General features: G+C 36.4%; 1 protein-coding gene across 2 annotated transcripts in view; it reads right to left on the bottom strand.

Annotated features, from left to right (window-relative positions):
* The window catches only part of LOC140165326 (uridylate-specific endoribonuclease-like), a 28884-nt gene extending 15825 nt beyond the window's left edge, over positions 1-13059 (bottom strand). Inside the window, exons 1-3 of one of the 2 annotated variants that reach the window (XM_072188658.1) lie at positions 12951-13059; positions 8730-8855; positions 7724-7780 (exon numbers count right to left, since the gene is read on the bottom strand). In XM_072188658.1, coding sequence (XP_072044759.1) covers positions 7724-7780; positions 8730-8832 — 160 coding nt within the window. In that variant the 5' untranslated portion in view covers positions 8833-8855; positions 12951-13059. The remainder of the gene's footprint in view (positions 1-7723; positions 7781-8729; positions 8856-12950) is intronic. The other variant, XM_072188659.1, reaches the window with a different exon arrangement.
* Between the last annotated feature and the right edge of the window lie 652 nt (positions 13060-13711).

The following is a 13711-nucleotide window of genomic DNA, read 5'->3' as shown; positions in this document are numbered from 1 at the left end:
TACAGCAGCTTTATGGAGATATGCACACCACTCTTCGTCATACATTAATTCTCCCAGCCACATTTCCCTAACATAATATGATTTTTTTAAGGGAAATTTAGTTTGGCAGAGGTGGGGCTCGAACTCACGCCGCACCGCTATCGTGAAATCTGAATGAGCCTAACGCCTTAGACCGCTCGGCCACATGACTTGTTGATGTTGATATCCATCGCAATTCAACATAGGCTTACCATGTGACAAGCAATGACAGAAAACGTACCATATTTTGGAATTTTATTTGCTTAAAAACATTAATGTTTATTAATAGCGCTCAATTGTTAATAACTGCGTGTTCTACATACAGAAATCCGACAATAATTGGGTCTCTCATACATGCACATTGCACAATACATTATATCGATTTTGACTCGCCGCGCGGCTACACGTGCTACTCCATATATTAAAAACTTCGGTCGAAGTTTTGCCACAAGTTTAAAAAAATAACGGTTAGTATATGAAAAAGAAGAAGTGAAATTTAGCAAAACGCGACGAGGTTTATTTGCCCGTAAGAGAGCTCTATTGTTCCGCTATTGTATCCGCTATTGTATCCACTATTGTATTCTATTCATAAAAGCTACTGCAAGAATCGCGGCAATCCCTGATATTGCTGAGGTCTACCGCCGGCGTTTCGCATTTATTAACAATCAAAATTATCCCATACTCTTACATTTATAGTCTTATTCTCACCTTTTATATAATATTCAGAAATTGCAATTCGGAAAACTACTAACTTTTCAAGTGAAAATATATATTCCATCGAAAATATATCAGACTTAATTGTATACATGATCAAACCCTCTATGACTTGTTCACAAGTTGATGCTTTACAAATTACCCTCACTTGACCAAACACGCATAATACATGATCGAAACACCCAGCAGAGTTTTACATAAGATTATGTGGCTTGTCTTAACGATTCAAAAGATGCCACTTTCTTACCCACTGACACTAGCTAATTTGCATGGCAGAAATCTATAGTGCGGACACTCTTCAGTCGCAAACCAACAAAATTCGTGCTATTTTGGCGTTCTTGCAAAAGAAATCTCGTGAATCGAGTGCCCTCTCAACAATATCCCTAGATGTTTGCCAATAATGACACACTCTAGAAACGCCAACATAAATCACCCAACAGCTTCATTTTAAGAATTATTTCAGTATCCAAATCAATAGGAACAGAAAGAGTATGGTCTACACATTCCAGGAAAATGTTTTATTTGTTTCTTCCGCCATTCTATATTTCCCTAAAATTATCACATTTTTTCTCCAAAATCCTATGTAAATGATTCTCCACGCTACGCAGAAATTATGTGCGATAAATCATACAAATTTGCCACAATTTTACATCACTTTAGACAGTATTGCAATATCTTGATGATTTTAGGCATTTTGAACGGCAACTTGAGTATTTTCAGAAATCAAATATCGCGCCAAGGGGATGACACTCTTATTCACGCATTCATTTACAACGCAAACTTGTATCGAATCCCGGTGGTTTGCGACCAATGAAATGTCCGCACCCCTGGATTTATTAATCCCTGGTATGAATTATGTATTAGATTTGTCGAGGCAATAACCACGATCCGTTTTGTAATAATATAAAAGCACTTGCAATAGAATCCCGCTGAGTTCAATGAACTGCGCCCTGAAACCGATGGAGAAGTGCCCCATAAAGAAGCTATCCCATTGACCTCTATTAACAGGTCAGTGAGCTCTCCATACACAAATGAACAAGTACAATAGGACAAGGCCAGCACCTATTACCTGCTTAGTAACTTGAAGTCTTGAAGATTAGTAATCGTCTGTGCATATGAACTGCGCATTTATGACATAAACTAAAATATTAGTTCTATATAATATAAAATTACAAATACTGGTATTATGATATACAAAACGACTAATAAAATCATGTCATCATGGCGTCATGTCTCAAAGGTTCATTATATCCCGTATGTTTGTCTAAATTCATATATATATTTGAAAACAATTTCTACACCAATTTAATATGTACTCAGGTGGAACCTTGCTTTTTTTAATTTTCATTTCTTTTTATGTAACAAATTCAGGTTTTTCCATTACGCGGGGCCGCCGGGCAATACAAATTTAATGCTAACATTGAATGAACGCAGAATCAAGAATGGGCGTTTCTAGTACATACAGCGTCTGACTCTACCTGAGGACCTAGCCTAAGTCCCATGGGCTCCAAGAGTGGCTCTCCATACACACATGAACAAATACAATGACGGGTCGCCATTGCTCTCCATACACAAATGATCAAATACAATGGCGAGTTCGACTGCCATGCAAATGAGCCAAATGAGCAGACCCTCTCAAGGGTCTGCTCTGTGATACCACACTGATCATACTGATCTTTATGTTATTACAGCGAGGCCCACATACAATGTTCAACACAAAGTGAACGATGTTATAACTTGGAGGGCTAACAAACCAACACCGCCAAATTCGACTGACGTGTGTACAACGTGGGATGCTATAAGGAAATTGAATACTCGTTGTCTGATCATGCATGTGTGTTTATGGTTCGGATAGCGGTTACTTAGCAACTCTCGTTCCGCCTTGGGTTTATTGAATACACTCTATATAAAGTCATCAATATGTCGTTTCCAGTCCTTGGCTGAACTATTGGGTTCAGCTATTAATTTTTTTAATAATTCTGTTACTCCATAGCATTAAAAAACTAGTATTTTGATAATTAAAATAGCTGGATGCGGTATGCAGCTGACTTGGGTGGTTACGGGTCGTTAAAACCACTAGAACCACAAACTGCGAAATATGGATATCCAACTAGTTTGCCCCGCAGGGCTACAAAGAACCGCTAACCGCGAAATATGGATAACCAACTCGTTTGCCTCGCAGGGCTACAAAGAACCGCTAACCGCGAAATATGGATATCCAACTAGTTTGCCCTCGGAGCTTCAAAAACCACTCACCCCGAAATATGGATATCCAACTAGTTTGCCTTGCAGGGCTACAAAGCACCATTAACCGCAACATATGGATATCCAACTAGTTCACCTCGCATGGCTACAAAGAACCACTTAGCGCGCAATATTTTTTACCTCAAAAAAAGAATTAATATCTACCAAAAAACGTTTCAAAACGTAAAAAGCGGCCAAAGTTTAAAAATCTTTCCTGTGTGGCTTTTCACCCTTTTTAAACTTGGTCCCATTTATGAAAGTTTTAAAGACCCATACGAAGTCATCTATAGGCTACTTGTTGGTTTTCTTAGTTGTCAATGTTTATTTTGTAGAGCAAATGAATTAATGTTCGTGCGTAATTGAAGTTTTTTTCCGTATAGACGTTATAATGTATTTTGTAGCAAATACTCACTTTGTTAAATTCTTCATCGTCATGTGCGATTCTGCGCCTTATGTACAGATGTAGGGCCTATATGTAGCAGGTTGACACACAGTCAATTTGCTAAGTATAATACTCTACTACTCTTTATGATCACGCAATATAATAAAACATAAACCTTGAAATGTTTTTGATAATACATACGGTAGCCTGCGTCATATTGCACCGCTTTCGAACAGTCTTAAACCTATAAGAGTACATTGTTGCATGTAAAAATTTGGACTCATTCTTCATGTTAATACTACTTTACTAAATGGGACCAAGTTTAAAAAAGGGTGAAAAGCCACACAGGAAAGATTTTTTAAACTTTGGCCGCTTTTTACGTTTTGAAACGTTTTTTGGTAGATACATGTGTCAGTATAATGGAGCCTACCATTTTTCGTGTATACACGGTCTGGATTTTTGCAATTTATAGGAGAAGTCCACGTAGGTCCCCAAAAGTTTCTTCCAGATATTGGAGATTAGATTCCCATAAAGACGAAACATTAATTTTTAGTGGGGACCTACCTAAAAATTTTCACCATCAATTCAGTGTTAATTTCCACTAAATTCAGAAAATATGTTGGCGTATGTAAAATTGAAATAAAATTCTCTGCTTTCTAAACCACATAAACTTTAGAACCATTGGGTATCACGAATCGTTATATATGATGTACAGTTAATATTCAAATATTTTTATACATTATGATGCTTCAGTTTTTACACAAAAAATATTTCATTGAAAACCCTCCCACTCGGCTATTTTAAAAAGGTAATCAGGCTTCCTCAGCATGTGCAAGAAAATAGCATTAAAAGTTTTCTTATTCTAGCAGCCTTTTAGAAATACTGGTGAACGGCGTCCACTGCTGTATAATCATGTGTCTTTGAGATTCTGGGAAAAGTTATGTAATGATTAAACTATCTCCTCCTACATTCTTTCATTTCATAATTAATATCATGGGTAGGCCTATACATTCATTGTCTAATATCTGCGATTATATTTTTTATCATATTTCCAGTTCTTCTCTCTACAATTATTTACCTTGAGCATTATATACCGTACTTTAACCTTTCCCTTTCCATTATTAAATATATCTTGATGAAAACTATAGAAAATCGTTATTCTCAGGGTGACTGAGAATTACTTTGTAAAAGTGATCTGAATCATTAAAGGCCCATTCAGTGATTTGCTCATCCGGACGATCGTAAAAATCATCAAAATTCAGATTTTGGTACCTTTGTAATTGGCATAGATGTGCTAACATAGCCTGCTAGTGGTTCGGTCGAAAGCCGTGTATTTTAGACAAAATAAAGCATTTACATGAATCTGGACTTTTGATACTGACAGTACAAAAAGTCCGACTCGAGATCGAAAGAAGCTCACTCTCCACCGTACCAACACGCGTTGCGTATTGTTTCTACTACTTATTACATCAGTAGATACTATTTTAAACAAAATACACAATTTTAACTGTTTTTCATATTTGAATTGACCGTTAGTTTGCCTCGGTGACCTTTAATTGCTTATTTTGTCTTCTACTACAAAAATTAAGCGTCTGTTTTAAATCAATTTAGACTCTACTTCCCCGTGTTAGAAACACTGGACTAGGAAGTTTTTCCAGTCGATTGGTGGCGCACTGTACGAAAATCTCGATTTTCTCGAGTCGATCTGAGTTGAAGTAGAAAACCTTTCTAAAACTTCTGTTTTTGACTAATTTGTCGATGTATTCAGGGAAAAGTGGTTTAATGAAATTCTGTAGACTTATTCTTAATTTCTAAGCAACTCTGACAAATTTCCATTTTTTTTAATGTTCCTGTGAAATCACTGAAAGGGCCTTTAAGGGATGGGGTATGAACGTTTGGACAGTATTTTGGGACATTAGAGCACATCAGACATATCGAATTGCATTCTGAATACGAAGAATGTCCTGATGATATCAATTAATTTTGATTTTTTGAAATTCGCAATGTAATGCACATTTTATGGCAAATGATTAAAAATTGATATTTTTGATATTTAACAGTACTCGAAGTAAACTTTATAAAACTTAAAGTGTATGTAGGTGGGATGAAAAGCCGACGATCAATTGAAAAATTTGACCTTTCGTATTGAAGATATGGATTTTTTCCCAAAACACCAAAAACATTAGGTATTTTTGGGAAAAAATCCATATCTTCAATATGAAAGGTCAAAATTTTCAATTGATCGTCGGCTTTTCCTCCCAGCTACATACACTTTAAGAATATATCATTAGATTTATAAAATTTACTTCGAGGACTGTAGTGTTATATAGCAAAAATGTGAATAATGTCAAATTTTAATAATTTGTCATAAAATTTGTATTATATCGTGAATTTCAAAAAATGAAAATTATTTGATATTAGAAAGACATTCTTCGTATTCAGAATGCAATTCGATATGTCTGATATGCTCTCATGTCCCACAAAAAATACTGTCGAAACGCTCAAAACGCTCATTCCAGGTCCCTTAAGAAGGGTTTCAATTTTATCCTATCTCAGTTCCTACATACAATAAGTATACATACAAAGGAAAAACCTTTGGAGATCCACATCTTTAAGTTATATGACGAAGCTCATGCTCTGGTAATTCCGACCTTGGACGGAAAGGCTGTATAATAAGCAATTCTATTATATGCTGACTGCATGTGAATGGCTATTTAGCTATTTTCTCTAAACCACTGAAATGGAAAACTCGTGCGAAAATCAAATGTGTCGAAGGGGAGCCTGACCTATAGCGGTGTTTGCACTCAAATATTGAGACAAATAAATCTGACACACACGAGGTAATTTTGAAACAAAAGTTAAATAATAGGATAAGGTGTTCAATTAGGCCTAAAAAAGAAAATTGTTTGATTGGCGTAACCCGACCGACCCTAAAAGTAGGCCCGATCCTGACTTTTTTTTCTTCTTTTTTTTCAAAAAAAAAATTAAATTAAAAAAAAAAAAGAAAGATTAACAAAAGTTCCAAAGCCTTTATCAAACGAAATTTACAGCTTAAAAAGTAAAAAAAAAAATTGAAAAAAAAAAAATCCCGACCGACCTACCCTAATTTATTTTTTATGTTACGCCAATCAAACAATTTTCTTTTTTAGGCCTTATTGGTATCCCTCTCAAAGTATTTGACAATGAATTTGAGTGAAATATACATCACTTTCATGCCAAAAACGTACCTAAGCAAATAAGGCATTGTCCATCCATAACGAGATCCATAGAATATCAAGAAACATTAAGGGGCTGTGCAATAATTATGAGCCCTGGTGGGAGGGGGTAAGAAATTTTTGGCGAGCCGAAAGAGGTAGAAGTAATTGTTAGAAACCGATAGGGGTGAATGTGATTTTTGGCACACATTCATATAGGGCCAGCACTTTCCAGAGGGTGTGGGCGTGGCAGGGCAACTTTCAAGGGGAGGGGCAAACTTTGACAAAAATGGTAAAAATATGGGCTAAAAAGAGGGCGGCCAGCATCCTACAGGGGGACGGAAGGGGCAAGACTTCTCACAGGGGGGTAGCTTCCCCCCTTTGCCACCTGGCTACCCCACTGTATGGGGACGCCTTTCAAATAAAACGCTCTAAAAAGGCTTATGAAAACAGTACGGAAACACTTACATATGCAAATTGTCCTGATCTTAACATGTATCTATAGACATGTGCAAAGGGGGAGGGACCAAAGATTTTTTGCCAAGCGATTTTTGGCGGGCTGGGACGGGGGAAAGCGATTTTTGGTGAGCCGTTTGGAAATTTTATCCCACCGGCTCATAATTATTGCACAGCCCCTAATAGTGATTATTTTAATTAATTCACACCCTCTTCACCACGAACATTATCTTACAGAAATAAGGCCAAAAAAAACATGTTTGTTTCCTGTAGCAGGTCAAAAAAGTCAAATGCGAAATGCGGTTTTTTATTTTTTTTTATAATCCACGTCTTCAAATGAAAAAAAACCCTTTTTTTTTTTTTTTTGGAATGGAAATTTGCAGTGGGTCTCTCCGACACACACACAAAAAATATTTCTTCATATTCAAGAATATTTATGATCCCCTTTCAACCTGCAGGTTAAAAAAGTATTTAAAAAATGTGTGATGTTTTCTCCAGTAGTTTTTCACTAAGCTCGGTTGTTGTGTGATGTGTAAATGTTTACTCCAGTATTAGTGTTTTATATTATTTGCTGCGATTTTTTCCGGGTTTTTTCTTCTTTTTTTTCAAAAGTGAAAAAAAAAAAAAAAATGCGCAAAAAGCCGTCAAAAACGAAATGCGCGCGCTACAGGAAACACACTTGTTATTTTTTTTGGCCTAAGTTGTAAGCTATTACCTTCAGTTGAGAGATGCTTAGTAGCAGAAGTATTTCCAGCATTGGTGACTTCACTTGCTAAAACAAACAAACAAACAAACAAAACACTAGATTGTCACCTCAAGTGGTGTGCTTATGTTAATTTTAGTTTGGTTTAAATATTTTCATATTGCATAACATTGGTGTTTGTAACGTAGAGATAGGCCTATATCAAAAAAAGAAGAAAAAAGGAAAAATGCCATTTTCCCTAAAATATGGCCGCTTATGCACGGCTCAAATGTCAAAATTATTGATTCTGGGTTTAAAAAAACACTACCCCATATCAATGTATTCCTCTCAATATGAGGATTCAGAAAAAGTATAGTTTGAGCTAACTCCTATGTTCCGCAGTTCTTGAGCTGCCTCCACCCGGGTGAGAAGTCTTTCCCCCTTGTGGGATGCTGGCCGCCCTGGTATTTAAGATTTTTAGGGGGTTATTTTTTGTACTTCTTTGCCCCCCCCCCTCCCGACCCCCCTTGAAAGTTGCCGTGCCCCCCTTTGCCCACCCTCTGAAAGTGCTGGCTACGCCACTGCTTATCTTCTGGCTTAAAAGGGCATTTCGTGATCGACAGCCTCATCCCGCCCCCACTTTTCTAAAAAAAAGTTGAGATTTTTATATCACTGGAATACCTCTGGCTACATAATGTTTATGTACAAAATATTTCTTGCAGATTAATTCGTTTAGTAAAAATGTAGCCAAATTTGAATTTCGTTCTGGTATACCAGAACGAAATTACAACAGTGGCCTATGGAGTAGTGTAATACACTAAATCATGTATAGGCCTAACTCACAAACGCAAAATCGAACTCAACTGAAATTTTGGGAATAAGCTTTTTTCGTGGATATCTAATGAAAAATGTCACAAAAAGAGGATGCTAGGATCACGAAATCCTCCTTTAATTCCTTGTTTCGACGATGAAATAATCCTACTGTTTTCCAGCATTTCATGTGATATAATAAATGCAAAAGACAAGACACGCTACATACCTTTTCCAGTGCTACCAAAGTATGCTCGAGCTCCAATCCCAATGCCGATTATCACCATAATCAAAAGTACAGCAACAATGCCCGCGCAAAAGATTTTATTCATATTTGCTCTACGATCATCTGCCCCTGTATGCAATATTAAAAACGACAACTGAGAATTAACGCCATACCAAGAGTAGTTTCTTAAAAACAGTAGGCCTACCACCGTTCAAATTGTTCGTAAGTCAGCTCACTTAAGGGTAGACGAGGTATTGTTGGTCGGAGCAGCCAAAAATTAATTTTCATTATCTAAATCTCAGCTAAATCAATATATTATTGAAAATAGCACTTCGATGCTTTGCAAAATTTCATTCTACAAATCATATACTTTGAGAACTTGCTTGATTTATTATTGTGAATGAGTTATGTACGTTTTACAAAAGTGTTGTTGTTTCAGCCATCTTTACAACATAACTCAAGAACCACAGGACCTACAAAAAATATCTGTGATATTTGAATTCTTCTACACACTCGCTCTGAAATGATCAATGCAATTTTTGCCAAAGCTCACTACCATTCGCAAGATGCTATGAACTACCAAATCGCAACAGTTTAAACTAGTTGCTAACCTTAACAACAACAGTTTAACATAATTTATTTTTAATCCGCGTTCCAAATAAGGACTGTTAATCAAATTTAAGTTTTCTAAAAAGACCTAAATTTGTAGGTGTTTGGGGGGGAATATGTCTTCAATACGAAAGGTCATCATTTTTATATTATGATGGACGGCTTTTCATACACTTTAAGTACATATAAAGTTTACTTCGAGGACTGTTAAATATCACAAATATCCAAAATATCAATGTTTAATAATTTGCCAGTAAAATGTGTATATCGAATTTAAAAAAAATTATTTGATACCCGAAAGATTTATTCTAGCAAAGCCATAATGTGTGATTTGCTTCACAACAACGCCCTCAATTGTACTCGGATTTCTACTTTTTGCATAATTATAATGCCCATGTACTAAAATACCACGTAAAAGACTAAGCATGAAGTGCTTTAATAACAGTAAAATTTAACTTTTTATATTAAAACCGGGTCGACCCGGTTTTATTCAGAGTTCGTCGATCGACTGCTTGCTAACATCTCCCGTGGATTTCAACTTATGTGTACACACGTCGAGTGCGATGCTCCGTGTAGTATTACATGTTACGATCGGCGAGCGTAGTATACACGCATTGGGCCATTCCATTGAAAATCCACAATACCCCTGTGGAAGATTTAGCTAAAGTCTTCCACAGAGGGTGTATGAGTTTTGAACACAAAAGTTGTCAATAGAAAATTTCGTAACTTCCATCATTTGCAACACTCCAGTTGTGGGAAGATATAGGTAAAGACATACTGAATACAGGAGGAGTATGGATATCATAATGATTAACCCTGACCAATTACATTTGAAAAACATACTCCTTTTGTGGAGGATATTTCCAAAATCTTCCACAGGGGTAGTGTGGATTTCAACCGGAATAGCCCATTGTTGGAGCTGGAATGAAATCGCAATTTTCTTCGTTATATACCTCATTTGTTTGGCTCGAAATTAAAAGAGGATAATGTGATCAGTGAAAACAAATATTTAAATAGAAATCTATTCTTTTTGCAAATCACACATTATTGCTTTAACCGTAATTGATCCATTCTCGAAAAGTAGTGTAATCAAGTTTATATACCCATACTTCCTTGCTTAATCTTTCCTTTATTTATTAAGGCCTATACTTGTAACATATCCATGAATTTTTTTTCCCATCAAGACCTAAAATATTTAGGTCTTTTTGGGAAAACTGTATATTTTCAATACGAAAGGTCACAATTTTCAAATGAATGATGGACGGCTTTGCCTCCCAGCTGCATATTTACTTCGAGAACTGTTAAATGTCAACATTTTCCATTTTTAGTAATTTGCGATAGAATTTGTATTAGGCCTATATCGCGAACTTCAAAAAATCAAATTTATTTGATATCAGAAGGACATTCCTCGTATTCAGAATGCAATTTGGTGTGTCTGATGTGCTCTCATGTCCCACAAAAATACTGTTGCTATCCGAACCCTTAAACCGAGTACTGTAGTTTTGATATTAGTTAGCCTTGCTGTTTCATATTTTTGTGGTAGAAACACATCATGCTATTCATGCAAAGCTTTGGCCTAATGGTATTGAAAGCGTAACATCCCTTTTATCTCTAAGGACCGCTATCTCTAAGGTTCGCTATCTTTAAGGTTCGCTATCACTAACGTGTAAGTTCAATGAAGATGAAAATCCCGCTATCTCCAATAGATAAAAAGGCTCGCTACTGCTAAGGTTTGATATCACTAAGGTTCGCTAGTTCTAAGGTTCGATATCACTAATTTTAAATAAGGTTCGCTATCACTAATTTTAAATAAGGCCCGCTATCACTAATTTATTGAAGGTTCGCTACATCTAAGGTTCGCTATCACTAATTTTAAATAAGGCCCGCTATCACTAATTTATTGAAGGTTCGCTATCTCTAAGGTTCGCTATCACTCATTTTAATTAAGGTTCGCTATACCTAAGGTCCGCTATCACTAATTTTAATTACGGTTCGCTATCACTAATTAATGAAGGTTCGCTATCTGTAAGGTTCGCTATCTCTAAGGTTCGCTATCACTAATTTTGATTAAGGTTCACTATCACTAATTTTAAATAAGGTCCACTATCACTAATTTTAAATAAAGCCCGCTATCACTAATTTATTGAAGGTTCGCTATCTCTAAGGTTCGCTATCACTAATTTTAATTAAGGTTCGCTATACCTAAGGTCCGCTATCACCGTAAGGTTCGCTATTTCTAATTTGAAATGAGGCCCGTTATCTCTATTTTAAAACTATTGATCATGGCGAACCTATAGCGAATTAGAGATAGCGGGCCTTATTTTGAATTAGAGATAGCGAACCTTATTTGAAATTAGAAATAGCGGGCCTTATATAAAATTAGTGCTAGCGAACCTCAGTGATAGCGGGCCTTATTTGAAATTAGAAGCAAACCTTAGAGATACCGGGCTTGTTGAAATTAGAGATAGTGGGCCTTATCTAAAATTAGTGATAGTGAACCTTAGAGATATAAATTAGAGATAGCGGGCCTTATTTAAAATTAGTGATAGTGGACCTTGTTTGTAATTAGTGATAGCGAACCACCTTAGAGATAGCGAACCTTATAGAGATAGCGGTCCTTAGATCGAGATAGCGAACCGGAGCCATTGAAAGAGCTTAATCCGGGAGCTGAATTGCTACTTCGAGCTAGACACAGTTGAGAAAATCGGTAACTCTCAATACCCCAAAAAGACATGCTTTGGGGATGATTTCAATTTAAAAGTTTTCTCAAAAAGAAAGTCTTCTAACCAGTTTAGTTTGTTCCGGCTTACTATATCTACTATACTGAATAACGATCATGGAAATTCTGGAGTAACTTTCACATTGTAGTTGTAGAAAAGTCTGGTGGTAAGTGACCGTTCACAAACACTTGTTAGGGTGGGCCTGATGCAAAAAAAAAAGGGGGGCCTGAAATTTTTTGACCCTCCTAAGGGGGGGGGGCCTGAAAAAATGACCACAAATTGAGTTTATATGCTTTTCTATGGGGTTGACCCATAATTTTCATGTCAAAAAAAAAAAAGGGGGGTCCTGAAATTTTCGAGGTAAAATATTTTTGCATCAGCCCCCCCCCCTTACAAGTGTTTGTGAACGGTCCCTAACTCGCATAACACTTTGTAGCTCTTTGTCTGCCCATATATACTATGGTACAAATTTGCTACAAATTAGACTATTTAGAGTAAATCAAATACATAGGACACCCAAAAATCTTACAAACATCGCAGATTTTTTTTTTATCAAGAAGCATTATACTTATTATAGTAAACATGCATCGATTTGACTGAAATAATAGCTTGATTTAAAGAGTAATTGGCCTCTCATTTCATTTTAAAAATACCAAATAGGGTATAGGTCTATCGAATAGCACTTTTAGCCCGGGACTTTTTTTAGTCTATTTTATATTTTGGTTCATCATCCCTGTTTCTGTGGAATATTCATTAAATTAAATTATTCTTTTAAAACATTATTGTTCACTAAGTGGCCAGACTTGAATCATGTATTATTATCATTATTTGTTATTAAAACAGTTTTACAAAATCTGATTTAGAGTAGTTTATAAACAGCATTTTACAAGCTTACCTTGTAATTCTTGCAAAATATTAAGCCGTGATACTCGTATTCAATCACTTCGCTCGCCGGTAATTTGATTGACTCATCGGCAGTTTGCTTGACCGTTGCTAGGCATCTGAGTGCATTTAGCCTAAACATAACGTACTTGTGCACGGTTATGATGCGCGTACTACTTTATTAAGGAAAAGGACTTATCCCGTATTTAATTGACATTTCCTATCTTGACAGTCGCAAGTGAAAAATGGTGCAATCAAAACGGAAATTCTGACAAAACTATGATATATAGCTAGCCCCGTATGATGTACTTTAGAAAGTTGGGAATAGTCTTTTATTAGCGAACTATATTACTTTGGAAAGCTATATAAAAACAGGGCCGGAAAACCTGTTCCAACTGACCAGCAGGGAACCAAAGCATGGATCCGCAAGGATGCAACAGTCACACTAGCAATGCATAAAATTAAAAACGGGGAAATGTGACACAACATCCAATGGGAAATAACATAAAAGGTAGACCTATATCAACAAAGTTAATATTATAGAGCAGCAACCAAGAAGCACCGTTTATTCAGGAAGCTAAAAAAGAACAACACCAAGCAGACTTGTAGTACCCGTACCCGTACTCGAGTCCCAATTTCCGTACCCGTACCCGTACCCATGGCTCCGGACCCGTACCCGTACTCATGCCCTATTTTGGCTTCGGACCCGTACCCGTACCTGTACTCATGGACTGGGACCCGTACCCGTACCCGTACTCATGGCCTGGGACCCGT

The sequence above is a fragment of the Amphiura filiformis genome, chromosome 12 (assembly GCF_039555335.1).
Source record: "Amphiura filiformis chromosome 12, Afil_fr2py, whole genome shotgun sequence".
Lineage (NCBI taxonomy): Eukaryota > Metazoa > Echinodermata > Ophiuroidea > Amphilepidida > Amphiuridae > Amphiura > Amphiura filiformis.
Note: the sequence above shows the minus strand (reverse complement) of the source record. Positions and strands in the feature narration are given on the sequence as shown.